The 18,709-nt window shown below is 42.8% G+C and overlaps 1 protein-coding gene across 1 annotated transcript in view; it reads left to right on the forward strand.

The window, feature by feature from the left end:
• Positions 1-18,709, forward strand: part of LOC124788651 (monocarboxylate transporter 13-like) — a 78,588-nt gene that overhangs the window by 13,607 nt on the left and 46,272 nt on the right. The window contains exons 2-3 of the mRNA XM_047255927.1: positions 452-578; positions 5,841-5,981. Of these exons, the coding sequence (XP_047111883.1) occupies positions 452-578; positions 5,841-5,981 (268 nt within the window). The remainder of the gene's footprint in view (positions 1-451; positions 579-5,840; positions 5,982-18,709) is intronic.

Consider the following 18,709-nt stretch of genomic DNA (forward strand, 5'->3'; position numbering starts at 1 on the left):
TTAATAAAGTAAGTAGATCAATAAGGAATAATAACAAGGTTCGCAAACTACAGGATGGGTGTATAACATTCGAGGAACATTTACCCTCGATGCATTCTCTTGTTGTCAAATATTTCCTCCACTGACGTGTGTGATACCTATTTGCGATTGTGTTCTTCGATCTAATTAGTTTCCATTTCATTCAATTTTTTGGTGTGCTGGCTCTCTTTATCGAAGGAGTGTCAATTTCAGCAAATATTGATTTTTGGCAGATAGCATTGTATTATTGTTCCAGACATTCAATAATTTCACTATGCCATGTGGGAACAGAATTTTATTCGTTCCTTAATTATGCTTCTCCCTTTCCATAACCATCTGCACCTTAAAAATGTCAGTACTTGTAGTAAACTGTCCTCTCTAAGGCCTCAGACGCCTGCTGGACTGGCTACCGACGGTAATGGTTCTGTTGCAGGTGGTGATGCTGTCGGCTGCGATGTCGTTCCCCTTCGTCTTCGCAGACTATCTGGAGCAGATCGGTCACGGCACGGAGGCCATGACTACTCTCACCAGTATATGCATGTCCATTTCCTCATTCTCCGGTAAGCAACACGGTAGTCGTAGTAGCTAACATTCTACTCACCTATCAGTGCGAACATTTCTTTCCTATCAATAATTTCTCGCGTGGAGAGGCCATTATTGCTTTTACAGGGTGTCTCAGGAAACGTCAATACCAGTTCATGCTTACCGCACAGTATTCCAGCTAGAAGCGCAAGTAAATACACAAACAATTTCTGAGTTGAAACTTCCTGGCAGATTAAAACTGTGTGCCGGACCAAGACTCGAACTCGGGACCTTTGCCCGCGAAAGGCACAGATCTCGAGGTCGAGTCTCGGTGCGGCACACCGTTTTAATCTGCCAGAAAGTTTCATATCAGCACACACTTCGCTGCAGAGTGAAAATCTCATTCTGTAAACATCCCCCAGGCTGTGGCTAAGCCATGTCTCCGCAGTATCCTTTCTTCGAGGATCGCAGAAGAGCTTCTGTGAAGTTTGGAAAGAAGGGTACGAGGAACTGGCAGAATTGAAGCTTTAAGGACTGTTCGTGAGTCGTGCTTGGGGAGCTCAGATGGTTGCCGGCACGGTGGCTCAGCGTGTTCGGTCAGAGGGTTAGCTGCCCTCTGTAATAAAAAACTGAGTCAACGGCTCAACACTGAACTTCAACGGGTGTCATGAGACATCCGCACAGAACAAACGCAACGAATAAAATCGAACAAAATGAGAGAAAAAAAAAAAAAAAAGATGCTTGAGCACTTGCCCGCGAAAGGCAAAGGTCCCGAGTTCGAGTCTCTGTCAGGCACACAGTTTTAATCTGCCAAGAAGTTTCATATCAGCGCACACTCCGCTGCAGAGTGAAAATCTCATTCTGGAATTTATGAGTTAAGCGAAAGACACCTTCAGATTGAGCAACTAGTCGAAACGTCATCTATCAAACTATTTATGGCAATTTCTCTTTACCTGTCGTTTCAGCTATAATCACAGATGTATATAGTAATGGATACGATTTCTTAAGAGCTAAAGGTAGATGCAGCTGATTCCATGGGGGTGTGCTTGCTTTCCTGCAATGAAATAGTAAATGAACATGTAATTTAATAATAGAAGAATTTCAAAAGGTCCGCATCATTATTTAAACGTTCACAGCATTTCTAGAGTGTAGAAAGCTTTTGACAATATTGACCTGACACTCTCTAAGTTCTGTAGGTAGCGGAAGCCAAATACAGGGTGCTAAAGGCTATTCACTACTTATACAAAAACCAATATGCCGTCATAAATGTTGAAGGATGTGAAAGGGAAGCAGTAGTTGAGAAGGGAGTGAGGCAGGGTTGCGTCCTTATCCCCTACATTAATCAGTCTTTACACTGAGCATGCTCCAACGCAAACCAAGTTGATGGGTGGAGAAACAGTATCGTTGTTACTGATAGTCTGCGAAAACAAGTTCATAGATGTTGGCCACTGATGAATCGTCAATACAAGATGGCGCACTGAAGCAACGAAGCTGGCTGCCATATAATAAACAACATCGTAAGGACAGCTGTATATGTTCCATTTTATTACATAAATTTGTAAACTTAACTAATGTCAAAGAGAACATATAAAAACCTTGACGTTTGCTTCTTGTTGTTGTTGTCTTCAGTCCGAAGACTGGTTTGATACAGCTCTTCATTCTACTCTATCCTGTGCAAGTCTGTTCATCTCCGAATAACTAATGCAACTCATGTACTTTTGAACCTGCTTACTGTATTAATCTCTTGGTCTCCCCTTACAAGTTTTATCCCCCATACTTCCCTCCAATTCAAATATGGTGATCCCTTCATGTCTCTGAATGTGTCCTGTCGACTGGTCCCTTCTTTTAGTCAACCAGTGCCGCCAATTCTATTCAGTATCTCCTCATTTCTTACATGATCTAATCTTCAGCATTCATATGTAGCACCACGTTTCAAAACCTACTATTCTATTTTTGTCTGAACTGTTTATTGTCCACGTTTCAATTCCACACAAGACTACACACAAACAAATATCTTCAGAAAAGACTTCTTAACAATCAACTCTGTATTCAGTATTAACAAATTTCTTTTCTTCATAAAAGCTTTTTTGCGACTACCAGTCTAATTTTTATATCCTGTCTACTTCGGATATCATCAATTATTTTGCTGCCCAAATAGCAAAACTCATCTCGTTTTCTAATCCGACTCCGCTTATGACATTGCTGTTCTGCCAAAGATCAGCTGATCGGAGTGGGCAGAGTCTTGAAAAGATGAACATAACAAAGGAAAAGGGTAATTGTATTTATTTCAAATAGGTACTCCTTTCATAGTATTATAGTTGGTAGTGACTTCTGTCTACCATCGATTTGTTGCCAAAAATAATTGTACTGAATACTTTCACATAAAACTGTTTAGAACAATTAGTTCAGCAACCTACTCGAAGGGTAAACAGTTGCGATAATGTACTTGACCTCTTACCAACAATGCTGAGCGAATAGGGAGCATCGTGACGGACACAGGAAATAGTGCCCATAAACCATTTTTGAAGACACCGAACACCGTAACGTCCAAACCCACTATAAATAAAGGCAAAGCAGGTAAAAAAATTTCTAGACGCCTTTCTAAGACACAGTTTCCTCTCTTCCCGATGTTATTATGTAAGCGTAGACCAGATGTCGTTTGAGTTCAAAGACATTGTATCGAGGGCAGTTGAGAGATATGTACTACAAAAATTAATAAGAGCTGGTACTGATCCCCCGTGGTACACAAAAAGAGTCAGAAAACTGTTGCATAAGCAACGACAAGATGCATAACAAATTTAGAAGAACGCAAAATCCCCAACATTGGCGAAGTTTGACTGAAGCCCGAAATTTAGCGCAAATTTCAATGTGAGATTCTTTTAATACTTTCCACAACGAAACTCTATCTCGAAATGTGTCAGAAAACCCAAAGAGATTCTGATCATATGTAAAATACTCCAGCGGCAAGACGCAATCAATACTTTACTGCGCGGCTGATCTCGGCGGAGATTCGAGTCCTCCCTCGGGCATGGGTGTGTGTGTTTGTCCTTAGGGTAAGTTAGGTTAACTAGTGTGTAAGCTTAGGGATTGATGACCTTAGTAGTAAGTCCCATACCATTTCACACACACACACACACACTTTACTGCGCGATAACAATGGTGATGTCACTGATGAGAGTGCCACTATAGCAGAATTACTGAACACGGTTTTCCGAAACTTCTTCACCGAATAAGACGAAGTAAATTTTTCAGAATTCGAATCTAGAACAACTGACAACATATATAACTTAAAAGTAGGTATCCTCGGTGTAGCGAAACAGCTTAAATCACTTAATAAAGGCAAGGCCTCCAGTCCAGATTATATATCAGTCAGGGTACTTTAGAGTATGCTGATACAATAGTTCCTTACTTAGCTCTTCGAAATATCCATACCTAAAGACAGGAAAGTTGTACAAGTCACAAAGGAAATAGAATCTATCCAAGAAATTACAGACCCATATCACTAAAGTCGATTTGCAGTAGGATTTTGGAACATGTACTGTGTTCGAATATTATGAAATAATTCGAAGAAAAACATTTATAGACAAATAGTCAGCACTGATTCAGAAAATATCGTTCTTGTGAAAGACAACTAGCTCTCTATTCTCACGGGGTAATTAGTGCTATCCACAGGGGATATTAAATTGATTCCATATTTTAGATTTCCAGAAGACTGTCGGCACCGGACTGGATACGCGATTTCCTGTCAGAAGGGTCACAGTTCCTAGCAATTGACGGAAAGATATCGAGTAAAACAGAAGTCTTACCTGGCGTTCCCTAAGGAAGTTTTATATTCCCTCTGCTGTTTTTGATGTATATAAACGACATACTGGAGGAGGCAATTTGAGCAGACCTCTTAGATGGTTTGCAGATGATGTTGTCATTTACCGTCTTGTAAGGTCGTCAGATGACCAGAAGCAATTGCAAAATGATTTAGGTAAGACATCCGTATGGTGCAAAAAATAATAATTGACTCTAAATAATGAATAGTTTGAAACCGTCCACAAAAATACGAAACAGAAATGCGCAAAATTTCGGTTACACGATAAATCACACAAATCTAAAGGCTGTAAATTCTACTAAATACTTCTACTAAATACAATTATCAATAACTTAAATTGGAACGATCACATAGATACTGTTGTTGGTAAAGCAAATCAAGACTGCGATTTATTGGCAGAATACTTAGAAAGTGCAACAGGTCTACTAAAATGGCTGCTTACACCACGATTGCCCGCCCTCTTCTTTGCAGTATGGGATCCACATCAGATGGGACTGATGGAGGACATCGAAAAAGTTCAAAGAAGGGAAGCTCGTTTTGTATTATCATGAAATAGTGGAGAGAGTGCCGCGGACATGATACACGAATTGGAGTGGCAGGCATTAAAGCAAAGGACACTTCCGTTTCGCAGAATCTTCTGGTGAAATTTCATTCACCGACTTTCTCGACCGATTGCGAAAATGTTCTATTGGCGCTCACGTACGCAGGGAGAAATGATGATCATGATAAAATAAGTGAAATCAGAGCTCGCACAGGAAGATTAAAGTGCACATTTTTCCCGGGCGCTATTCGAGAGAGGACAAGTAGAGAAATAGCTTGAAGGTGGTTCTATGAACCCTCTTCCAGGAACTTAATTATGAATTGCCGAGTACAAAGTATTAAATCAAGCGATGCTGAAGGTATTTGATTACGAAATGAGACACTAAAAGTAGTAGATGGGTTTTGCGATTTTGGTGGCAAAATGGCCAAAGAGCCTGTGCTCTGGACATGGAAAGAAAAATGAATTTGGAAAGGAGAAATTCGTTAACATATAATGTAATTTTAAATGTTACGATGTCTTTTCTGAAGATATTTGTCTGGAATGTAGCGTTGTACAGAAGTGAAGCGTTCATACACGAAGACAACAGAAACTTTTAAATGTGGCGCTACACAAGAATATGAAGGTTAGAGGGGTGTATCCAGCTGATCATAAGGAGTTTCATAAGTAATTTGGAAAAATAAATTTATGTTCATCCTAACTGAAAGAAGGGATCGGTTGATGGGACACATTGTGAGGCAACAAGGATTCGGTAATTTGATAATGGAGGGAAGTGTGTGTGTTGGACGAGTTGGAGAAAATTCTGTAGAGGCCGAGAGATGAATACAGGAAACAGGCTGAAATGGATGTAGGTTGGGGTAGCTGTACAGGAATGAAGCACCCGTGTTCGTTACTTTCCCAAAGTATATTGAAGAGTTGACGCTTGTTGATTGTGTGTTGCAGGTCTCCTGTGCAATCAGCTGTTCCGGCGATTCTCCTGCAGACAGATCGGTTTGGTCGGAGCTGCGTTTTACGTCCTCGCTCAGGGACCGGTGGCGTTTGCTACGTCCTTCGTTCACTTCGTCCTGTCTTCGATTAGCGCTGGTGAGTGACTTACCGTAACGCTGTAGCTAAGGAAGACTGATGCATTGCCTTGTTTTAGCATGGCAGCAACTAGGCCGGCGCTAGTCCGGCAACATTTTAACTACTTGGTTGCTATCGTGGCAGTCATTAGTAAATTTGAGTAAAGCTGTGGTGGTTATTAAGGGGACTGAACAGTGAATGGAGTTACAAACTAACTTTCGGAAACGAAAAAGTTGGCGAGGCGCAAAAAAACGTTATCATCAATTACTATTATTATTGCTATTATTATTACTATTGTTATTATTATTTTCTTCAATGAGCATGGCTGGCTCATGGACTCGTGTTTCTTTCCATCCAATTACCAGGTGGGATCAGAGGAGTTCCCATTTAGGACAAATGGAAAGGTATTCCTAGTTCCGAAATGTACCTGACAGCCAAGGAAAACGTCCCGAAAGATTCGGTCAGAACTGGGAATTTGTACTACTTTTTTTATATTTCAGAAAGAATGTTCTCCAAAACGGCCATTTTTTTCCTTTGAAATAAAAGGTTGCCAACGGAATGCAGACCCAGACTAAATGGTAGCGCGTTTTGAGAAAATGTGTGCACAAATAACCAAGTACATTATTAAAGAAACTGGGGAGTTATGAAGATAAATATGTCGTTTCGAATCTTGGCCGGCAGAATTACAAATATCTGCTCTGTTGGAGATAAAACTCCTGTCGCCATAAAGACTGCAATAGTCTGGCGCGTCGTATGACTAGAATGTCGTCATATCGCGTGTGCCAGCGCAAGAGCTATTTGCGCAAGACGTGGCGCATTGTGTCATCGCATTTGATAACGACTCCTGAACGCTTCATAGCAGACAATAGGCCTCATGGGAGCCACTGTGTGAGGGGTGTAATTAGTTCGTGTCTGTCATCTTCAACTATCAAGAATTGTAGCATTGAGTAGGAGAGCCAGAGTGCTGCAAGTTACATGACTTTCAGTGATGGACAGCGTCTGTCGGTGAACAGTTGTACCATGCATATCCATCACCTCACTAAGCCGTACAGAAACAAAGGCATTGTTACATTGATAAATAATAATTATTATCAATACTAGCTGCGTACCTGGCACAGCCCTAGTATGTATTTATTCCGTTCTTCTATTACTTCATCTACTCCTCCCCCATCTCTCTGTTCTCCTCTTCCACCTCCACTCTATGTCAATATCCTCCTGCCCCGCTCTATGTCCATCTGCTCCTCCCCCTACTTCCGTTCGCTTTCTCCTACTCCCTCTGACCATCTCCTGCTCCCCCCCTCTATATCCTCCTCACACCCTCTAAGACAATTTCCTTCCCCCCTCTCTCTGTCCACCTCCTCCTCCCCATGTCTCTGTGCATCTGCTCCTCCCTCCTCTCTCTGTCCATCTGCTCCTTCCCTCCCCCCCCCCCCTTCCACTCTCTCTCCCTATCTCGCTCTCTTGTTTTTCTGACCATCTCCTCCTCCTACTCCCTCTTTCTGTCCATCTCCCCTCCTTTCTGTCGCCCCATCTTCTGTCCTTCCCCCCATCCCCCCCCCCCCCCGCCCGTTATCACACCCACAGTAGTTCTTTTCAGACAATAAGTGATACATGTACTAAGTTTTGTTGAAGTCGATCCGGTGGAGTGGAAGGAAATGTGGAACATGCATACATACTACATACATGCATACACTATGAGATCAAAAGTATCCAGACACCTGGCTGAAAAAGACTTACAAGTTAGTGGCGCCCTCCATCGGCAATGCTGGAATTCAATATGGTGTTGGCCCACCCTTTGCCTTGATGACACCTTCCACTCTCGCAGGCATACGTTCAGTCAGGTGCTGGAAGATTTCTTGGGAGATGATAGCCCATTCTTCGCGGAGAGTGCTGCACTGAGAAGAGGTAACGATGTCGGTCGGTGAGGTGTGGCACGAAGTCGGCGTTCCAAAACATCCCAAAGGTGTTCTATAGGATTCAGGTCGGACTCTGTGCAGGCCAGTCCGTTACAGGGATGTTATTCTCCTGCAACCACTCCGCCACAGGCCGTGCGTTGTGAACAGGTGCTCGATCTTGTTGAAAGATGCAGTCACCATCCCCGAATTGCTCTTCAACAGTGGGAAGCAAGAAGGTGCTTAAAACATCAATGCAGGCCTGTGCAGTGATAGTGCCACGCAAAACAACAAAGGGTGCAAGCCTTCTTCATGAAAAATACGACCACATCATAACACCACCGCCTCCGAGTTTTACAGTTGGCACTACACACTCTGGCAGATGACGTTCACCGGGCATTCGCCATACCCACACCCCGTCATCGGATCGTCGGATCGCCACATTGTGTACCGTGATTTGTAACTCCACACAGTGTGTTTCCACTGTTCAATCTGTTCAATCGTCCGATGTTTACGCTCCTTGCACCAAGCGAGGCGTCGTTTGGTGTTTACTGGCATGATGTGTGGCTTATGAACAGCCTCTCGACCATGAAATCCAAGTTTTCTCACTTCCCGCCTAATTGTCGTAGTGCTTCCAGTGGATCCTGATGCAGTTCGGAATTCCAGTGTGATGGTCTGGATAGATGTTTGACAATTACACATTACGGCCCTCTGCAACTGTTGGCGGTCTCTGTCTGTCAACAGACGAGGTCGGCCTGTACGCTTATGTCCTGTACGTGTCACTTTACGTTTCCACTTCACTATCACATCGGAAACAGTGGACCTTGGGATGTTAGGAGTGTGGGAATCTCGCTTACAGACGTATGACACAAGTGACACCCAAGCACCTGACCGTGTTCGAAGTCCGTGAGTTCCTCGGAGCACTCCATTCTGCTCTCTCACGATGTCTAATGACTGCAGAGGTCGCTGTTATGGAGTACCTGGCAGTAGGTGGCAGCACATTGCACCTAATATGAAAAACGTATTTTTTGGGGGGTGTCCGCATGCTTTTGATCACATAGTGTAGATACATACATACTTCCATCCACTTTAATTATATATATGGATTCCGAAAAAATAAATTCAGAGTCATACATCAATGTTATACTGGCGATCTATCGACTGTATCGTTCATTCACCATATGTATCGAATTTTCATATTTATCTATACTTTAGCTGGATATTGGACGTATCAACGGTTTCATCACACAATTTGTCAATTAAACTTAAAATTATCAATACTAGTCTGCAAAACACCAATATGGCATAATTTGTAATCACTGTTTTACGAAGAATGTATTGTGTACAAATATTCATATATTTCAAAAGGCGTAAGACCAGAATAATACATTATTAGAAAATAGAGTGAAATTTGACAACTTCATGTAAAATACAATCCTTTAAACAAATCATGGATCAGTTTTCAACAACTTTTACGAGTTTTTGAACACGACGCATGTCGCTGAACTTTGGGTATCACGACAGCTCACACTTATTAAAAAAGCGCGCCGAACAGAGACAGCATGCTTTAAACGCCGACTCACATTGCCTAAGTGCTGCTTGTATCAATATCATATCGAGACAAAATACCAAAGCAAGCACTGGAAGAATTTGGATTCACAACCGCCGAAAAAGGCGAAGACCCAACTACCTTCGAGCATGGTGATGATTGGTTTTTAGGACTGTCATGGTTTGATACTGACATTATTTTCGTAAGGGGCAAACAGACAAAGCAGCATACCGCGCTATTCTCCTGACTGATCTAACAACTGGTGACGGCTCCCTCTTGCCTCGGATGAAGAAAGGATTGCGCACCAGGCAGTTCCAGAATTTTAGAGGTGTAACTTTCCTGGATAGCTAGAATGCAGACTTCTACAGCCAAAGTCTGTGCCAAGTACATCGTCGGGAAAACTGTGTCGCATTTCGAGATTAATACGTAGAGAAGGACTAACTTCACGACCAAGTTTAATGGCGCCAGCTAGATTTTTTTCGAGTCGATAATAAATGTTTTGTGACTATATTTCTCAGAATTCGGAAGCGTCTCATAATATGACAGCACTTTTTACATCTAATTACGTACTAGAATCGTGACTAAAGGCAGCAAAATTGGTGATCCGTTGGGTATATGCTTGTCAGTCGTCTTGAGCAAATCTGGAATGCCATTTAAATGTTTCGAAAATGTTGAGACAATCTTTTATGCGCGATAACAGATTGTCAATCAAATACGATTCGAGTTCTTTTTAGAAGTATTCGATTTTCTGTAAGATTCTTTATGTTACTTGGTACCTGCCCAAAAAATTTTGTAAGCGCTTACTTAATAGCTTTTTGTCGTACGTAAAACTCTAGTGATAGGATCCTGTCTGTCAGCTTTCTTGTAGTGTCGTATTTTGATAGGAGTTATTACTTCTGAAATGTGGCTGGTTGTTGGCAACAAATTTCTTACAGGAATTAATGTGCTATTTCACTAAATAAAATGTTCTATTTCACTGTTACTACGTTCATTGGTCTACAAGAGGTGCAACTGTTAACACAAGGAAGATTAGGGTTTTTCGTACCGTCGATGACAGGGTTCTTAAGAGACGAAACTCACCAACGGGAAGGATGGAAAAGGATTGAAAGGCAGATCGATTATGCCATTTTAAAAAGATCCGCTTTAAGCGATTTAGCGAAACCACGGAAAACTTAATCTGATGGTCGGAGGGGGACTAGAACCGCCGACCTCCCGAACGCGAGTCTAGTGCTTACGACCGCGTCACCTCGCTTGGTAAGTGTTAACACGCACCACAGCTGACTCTTCTAAACATTTAGATCTCCACTGAGTGGTTGGGAGCAAGTATCCGCAGCAAGCAAACATGCAAAACTATCCGATCTAACAGCATGTTTATATGAAAATCTTGTTAATTAATTCAAATACTCTTCTCGGGTTTGTTGTCAGATCGTATTATGCAAATACTAAAGTATTTCGTCGATACAGCTGTTCGACATATTCAGATAGTGGTACTTTCTGTTGTCACTGCTGCGAAGCGCTGCTGATGACAGGCGCGTGATGGCGTCGAAATTTATCAGTCCAGGAGCCAGGTAGCACGCTTGCGCCGGAAGTCGCCTGCAGTTGGAGGAAAGCGTCGACTGTAGTCCCCCTTGCCAGGAGCGAAAGAAAAAGCTTTTCGAGCGTGTGCTGTGGGCAAAGATTGTGCCTCCGGACGCTCCAGTGGTTAAAAGCTGAATAAAATTCTGCAATCGGAGGTTCTGTTTCTTCTGTTTTGATTGCATGTAAGCCAATGTTGGAATCCAGGCGGCGCTTAATTGAAAACCTGTATCTCTGTTGATAACATTATCCGCCGTATCGATATATATGGCATCCTTGAAAACCAGGTCCCAGAAACCAGCTGCGAATAAAACTTCAGTCTGCTTGTAAAACATACGACGCGTCGTGTCCAGGCAATCAGGCTGTCCCGGCTGTTCAACACAACGTTCTTGCACGGTTCAGCTTGTCTGCCCAACATAATATTTCCCACATCGGCATGGGATCATTTACACGCCAAAACAAGATCGTCTTTGACTGAGAACAACAAATTCCTCAATTTTGCTGGTGGCCGAAAAACACACTTGATGTCGTGTATTCGGAGGATTCTTTCTATTCTTGAAGACTTGCAGTGAATTAGAAAGGGAAAAATAAGAGTCGAAGACCAAGAACGAAGTGCACGGATTAAAAAGTGTGTAAGAAACGGATATAGCCTTTCACTCCTACTATTCAATCTATGCCTCGAAGAAGCAACGACGGAAATAAAAGAAATGTTCAAGAACGGAATTAAAATTCAAGGCGAATGGATATCAATGATACGATTCACTGGTGATATTTCTATCCTTGGTGAAAATGAAGAATTCCAGAAAGTGATGAATGGAAGAAACAGCCTGATGGGTACAGAATGTGGACAAAGAGTAAGTCGAAGTAAGACGAAAGAAATGAGAAGCAGCAGAGATTAGAAAAGCGAGAGGCTTAACAACATAATTGGAGCTCAAAAATTAGACTAAGTTAAAGAATTATTCTACATAGGCAGCAAAATAACCCATAATGGACGGAGTAAGGATGACATCGAAAGCAGACTAGCACCTGCAAGAAGGGCATTCTTCGCCTAGGCAGTTCTACTAGTATCAAACGTAATCCTTAATATGAGGAAGAAATTTCTGAGAATGTACCTCTGGAGCACAGCATTGTATGGTAGTGGAACATGGACTGTGGTAAAACCGGAACAGAAGAGAATCGAAGAAACTGAGATGTGATGCAACAGACGAGTGTTGAAAATTAGGTGGATTGGTAAGGTAAGGTTCTCTGCAGAATCGATGAGGTGAGGAATATACGGGAAACACTGACAAGACGAGACAGAATGATAGAACATGTGTTAAGGAATCAGAGAATAATTTCCATGGACTAGAGGGAGCTGTAGAGGGTAAAAGTCGCAGAGAAAGACAGAGATTAGGATACACTCAGCAAACAATTGCAAGTGCTGGTCTGAGGTGAAAAGGTTGGCACAGGAGAGGAATTCGTGGCGGGCCGCATCAAACCAGTCAGAAGACTGAAGACAAAAAATAAAAGAAGTTAATGAAATTTCAGCAGCAAAACCAAAAAAAAAATTGCCCCACAGCCAATGAAACGCACGAAGGGATGAGCGCTGATATTGAACTAAGAGACTCTCGGGAGAATTGCCTGTGTACATACGTACCGTATTTAATGAGTTAACAAGTCGTTCGCTTGTACATGATTAGTAGAGACTGTCCGTAGAAATAACAAAGTCTGAATTCCATAGAGCTTAAGCAACTGCGAGTAAAAGTGTACGAGGGAGTGTTAATAAGTACTGCCTCCAAATTTTTTATCTGAACACTAGTAAAGCCATTTAAATGAAGCAAACATTATTAACGTTCTGCATCTTCTTTCTTCATGTCTACGGATGTATTTGCCAACACACTCACCCAGACGAAGAACACATATCTCCAGACGAGAGACCAGTTTGTTGATACCGTCGATGTAGAATATGTGACTTTGTTGACGAAGCCACTACGTTGCGTTTGCTTGCACCACTTCATCACTATCAAAGTAAAGTCCTTGAAGATGTTCTTTAAGTTTTGGAAACAGATGAAAAGCGATTGAGGCCCAATCGAAATTGTATGCAGGATGGTCTACGACAGTGAGCCCAAGGCCTCGGGTTGTTGCAGATGTCGCAGCGCTCGTATGTGGTCTGGCATTACCTTGCTGAAGGAGAGGGTGCTCCATGTGTGGACGAACTCTTCGAATTCGAAACTTCATTACATAACGTTGTTTCTCATGCTCCGACGCACACTGACGAATGAAAATCGCAAAACTAAGGAGTAATGCAACATAAACGAAAATTGGTATAGGGATTTCCACATCTGAAGCATTATGTCCATTCAGATATCGCCTTAGTCGCGTAAGAGTGGCGCTAATAGCACCACTATGAGGATGAAAACCAGGTTTGCTTTAAATATACGCTGTAAAGGTCGTGAATGTTTGTTACCTTTGAGATTGCACATGGTCAGTTGAATTTAGTCGAAAATGCCTTTAAGGTAACAAGGACGTCATTATCAACACCTCTCTGAGTTTGATCGAAGTCATGTAATGGGTCTACGGGAGGCTGGATGTTCCTTCTGCAATACTGGAGAAAGTTTTGGTTGGAATGTAGACCTTGTACGTGATTACTGGCAGCGGTGGTCACGAGAATGCTAGAAGATCGAGCTCCAGACGGCCACGTGACACTACCGAGAGGCAGGACCATCGTCTTCTGCCCACGGTTCTGTCGCAATGCAGTGCTTCTGCAGCAGCAATTTGAGCAGCAGTCGGTACCACAGTGACACAACGAACTGTTACAAATAGGTTTCTTCAAGGACAGCTCCAAGCCATACGCTCTGTGGGGTACATTCCACAGACGCCAAACCACCGCCATTTGCGACTTCAGTGGCGTCAAGCAAGATCTCATTCGAAGCCAGGGTAGAGGTCTGTTATGTTCTCTGATGGAAGCTGATTCTGCCTCGGTATCAGTGATGGCCATGTGTTAGTCAGAGGGAGGCCAGTTGAGGGCCTGTAACCAACCTATCTGCGTGCTAGAGAAACAAGACCTATACCTGGAGTTATAGTTTGGAGTGCGTTTTCATACGACAGCAGTAGCACTATCGTGCTTAATACACACATCCTGACTGCAAAATAGTACTTCAATCTGCGGATTAGACCTGTTGCCCTGCCATTCATGAACAGCATTCCAGTGTTCCAACAGGATAACGCTCGCCCACATACTGCTGCTATAACACAACATTTCCATAGAGTGTCGACATGTCTTGACCTCTTCCATGACCAGATCTGTCTCCAGTCGAGCACTTACGGGAAATCACAAGACGACAACTCCTGCGTCATCCACAACCAGCATTAACCGTGTCTGTATTGACCGATTAAGTACAACAGGCATGCAACTCTGATCCACAAACTGAAATGCGGTATCTGCAAAACACAATGAAAGCACATCTGCATGCTTACATTTAACATTCTGGCGGTTACACCGCTTTGTAATATACCAGCATTTCACATTTCCAAATTCTTATCTCTCGCTTACATTAATCTGTTATCTTGCAATGTTAATCACTTAAATATGTGACCTACACAAATGTATTCCCGAAATTTCATACCTCTACATTATTTATTTTTTTGGCGTTGCAATTTTGTTTTCGTCAGTTTAGTTACATTATAAAAATTGTTCAAATGGCTCTGAGCACTATGGGACTTAACATCGGAGGTCATTAGTCCCCTAGAAGTTAGAACTACTTAAACCTAACTAACCTAAGGACATCACACACATCCATGCCCGAGGCAGGATTTGAACCTGCGACCGTAGCGGTCGCGCGGTTCCAGACTGTAGCGCGTAGAACCGCTCGGCCACTCCGGCCGGCAGTTACATTACACACCGCCATGTTACACGCGACAGTTCGGAGACCTCTACGGGCAGATGGTTGGAACTTGCGTGAGCGAAGCTCTAAAGTCGACTAAGTAGTATTTCTTTTTGGTCATGGGCTCGTTTTCTTAACAAATAAACAGATTGTAATAATACTCAGAAAGTGTAATTTTTGTGGAAACACTAGTACTTTCCACCCCTGCAATATTTGCGGTGCAAGTTTTAGGTGATGGACCCTGTATAACGGGCAGTGGTAAGAAAAACGACCACACAGGAAAGTAACGAGCAGCTCCCACGAAACAGCTAATAACAGTAGAGAGAAATGAGTTTTTCGATTTTCTTAGTGTAAACAATAAAAGCTCATCGAACAGTAAAAACTGCCGCCTGTAAATGAAGAAAATCTACAGCGTGATTATAATTAAACTTTCACAAGCCCGTAGAAATAACACCACTAGTCAGAATGACGTCAAATTGCAACGGAATATTATCGGAGAAGGGGGAAAACGTATGGCAGAAGGAAAAAATAGTGTGAAAATTGATCAATAGATAGTGCTGTATGTGTCAGACTACGTAAATTGAAACACCTGTCATACGCACGACCCACTGAAGTTGGTATAAACACGCAGGGTACATGGATTTTCCTCGTTTCGCGTCTGCGACGTTTGCCATGACTGTCTCAATGCAGGATCGCGCTCAGTTTGTAAAGCTGCATCACAAGAATGATGACTGTGCACACGTCGCTGTGCAGAAGTTCCGGACACTGAAGGGTTTGAAAAAAGGCGTTGGTCCGATGGCTGCCGTGGGTCTGGAGAAAATGATTTTCAAATTCGAAAAGACGGGTTCTTTTGGCGTGCCACCAGGTAGAGTGAGGAAACGAATTGTTTCGACCTCATGGCAAGCAGTGACCACAGCAATGCAGGAGGAAACGAGTGATGGTGTGCAAATGTGTAGTGCACGGAGAGTTATCAGAACATTGGACATACCCGTGAGCACGGTGCGTAAAACCCTACGAAACATCCTTGTTTGCTATCCATTAAAAATTACCCATGTGCACGAGTTGCTTCCTATTGACCTGCCAGCAAGACATACCTTTGCTTTAGAATTTCTTGTTCGCATGGAAGTGGACAATGATAGGCCGTGGAAGATTTTGTGGACAGACGAAGCCCACCTCCATCTGACAGGATATGTCAACACACAGAATTGTCGAATATGGGCAAAGGAAAATCCACACGCAAATCAACCAGTACCACTTCATCCTGAAAAGGTCACTGTGTGGAGCGGGTTTACTGCATCATTTATCACAGGGCCATATTTTTTGAAGAGACAGGTCCTGTTACCTGTGCCGCCACTGGTAAGCGCTAAGAATGTATTTTGCGGAACCACGTCATTCCTGCTCTCCAACAGCGTGTGTGTTTGTGTGTGTGTGGATGGGATCATTTTTATGCAAGATGGCGCACGGCCGCACATTGCATATCCAGTTAAGCAGCTTTTGAAGCGCCATTTCGGAAATCCTAGAATATTCAGCCGCCATTTCCCTACATCCTCGCTGTCCCAATCACCTGATCTTAATCTGCGTGACTTCTGGCTGTGGAGCTATCTGCAAGAGGTTGTGTTCAGTGTTCTGATTGCAAAGTTAGCTGCATTGAAGGCAAGCATTGCGCAACGCATTCTGAATGTGACCCCGGAAACAGTTCGATCAGTTGTGGAACATGCTGTTTCACGATTTCAGCTAGTTGCAGAAAACGGTGGACAGCATATTGAACATGTTTTGCGCCAGCCACACGGAAATTAATAATCAGATTTAATTTTTACTGATGCTTTTTTATGCGGTTTTTGGCCTCAGGACGACTAAAAACCGATGTGACTGGTGCTTTTTATGCGGTTTTTGGCTTCAGGACAATTAAAAACCGATTTTTTTGGATGGATTTACGTAACTAACAGTATCACACCTGTGCACCCAGGCACACTGAGTAGTACAGTTTGTTTAAAGTCAAACGTACACCTTAGGCATCGTTGTATGATTCATTTGCCATCTGTAGTCGAGCACTGTTAAATTATGATGCTTATAGCGCCATCTATTGCTACATTTTGTATCTATTTACTTTTCTTCTAACCTACGTTTCCCCCTTCTCCAATAATATTCATTTGCAGTTTGACGTCATTCTGACCAGTGGTGCTATTTCTACAGTGGTTTGAACGCTTAACTGTAATTATAATCACCCAGTAGTCCGCCCCCGGTACCTGAGTGTTCAGCGCGACAGACTGTCAATCCTACGGGCCCGTGTTCGATTCCCGGCTGGGTCGGAGATTTTCTCCGCTCAGGGACTGGGTGTTGTGTTGTCCATCATCATTTCGTCCCCATCGACGTGCAAGTCGCCGAAGTGGTGTCAAATCGAAAGACTGGCACCAGGCGAGCGGTCTACCCGACGGGAGGCCCTCGTCACACGCCATTATTACGAGGGGCGTTCAGAAAGTAAGCTCCGATCGGTCGCGAAATGGAAACGACTATGAAAATCCGATAAAGCTTTGCACAGATGTGTTGGGTAGTGTCTCTAGTATAACCCCAGTTAGCATCACGTCGCTCTTCTCATTTCTGAGCTCGCAGTGAGTGCGTAAAGATGTCTAGAAAATAGTGTCTGCCGCCAAGTACGAGGGCCTGGTGAGAAATTTCGCCTGAAGCTATGCAGCTAACATTACATAACTGTCGTGCTGTTTCTTCTTCAAGACAATTCTCAGCCGCATTCTGCAGTGGCAATGAAGATGCTCCTGCATCGTTTTCAAATGGAAATGTGAGATTACCCACAATACAGTCCGCAATTGTCTCCCCCTGAGTTTCATCTCTGGTCACATGAACCGCTGTCTTTGAAGACAACATTTTGACACAGACAACGAGGTGTAGGCCAGCGTGGAGAATTGGCGGAAAGCACTGGCGGCTGCCTTCTATGATGAGGCTATTGAAAAGTTGGTACAACGCTATGACAAAAGTCTAAGTCAGAACGGCGACTACGTAGAGAAGTAGCTGAAAGGTGTAGCTAATTGTTACAAGTAAAACATTTCTGATGTTCACTGTGGTTTCAATTTGGCAATCAATCGGAGCTTACTTTCTGAACAGGCCTCGTATTATCACCCTGTACATCAACTCCTATAGTTGGTTTCTCCACAGAGGTTTTCCCTTTCCTTCAAAAAATTGAAAACGAAATGTTTCGCATTTGCACATTTCTATGTGTTACCTCTGATTCGATTACGAGAAAACTGACTGACGTACAAAATGGATTTTCTTCGTATCTTAAAGGTTCCTATCACAGCTCGATATTGAAGTGCCTGTTTTTTCGATATTGGTCATAGCTACTATGATACTTTGTTATCAAGCACTCTGCAGCATACAGTTTGAAGAGTTTGTAGTCAGAAACGTTGTCGTAGGCTACTTCACTTTTAGTTCATTTTACGTGCTACGTTGCCGTATTCTAAATGTAGCTAATACATCGAAATTGTTTCTAAAATTGGAGGGAGAGCCACATCTCACTATACTAAGGAGAAAACAGACGTTAAAGTAACTTAGTTGAGTGCGCTGGCGCTGAGAACTCTGCCTAACGGTGCCACGATCAAATAGCCTGCAGCTCAGTCGTGAAGAATTCGCGCAAGTAGACTAACGCTTCTCAAATTAGTGATCGCGATTAATTGTTGTACTTACTGCTGGAAGAAAGTGATGAAGAAGAAGACATTCCACACACCAAAAGGCACATAATGGAAAAGTTAAAACATATGTCATGTTTACGACAAAGCCTGACAGAAGTTTCTTTATGACACACGAACCTACGTTTATTAAATGAATATGATTCGCACTACGTAATATGTTAAAGTGAAC

The sequence above is a fragment of the Schistocerca piceifrons genome, chromosome 3 (assembly GCF_021461385.2).
Source record: "Schistocerca piceifrons isolate TAMUIC-IGC-003096 chromosome 3, iqSchPice1.1, whole genome shotgun sequence".
Taxonomy (NCBI): Eukaryota; Metazoa; Arthropoda; class Insecta; order Orthoptera; family Acrididae; genus Schistocerca; species Schistocerca piceifrons.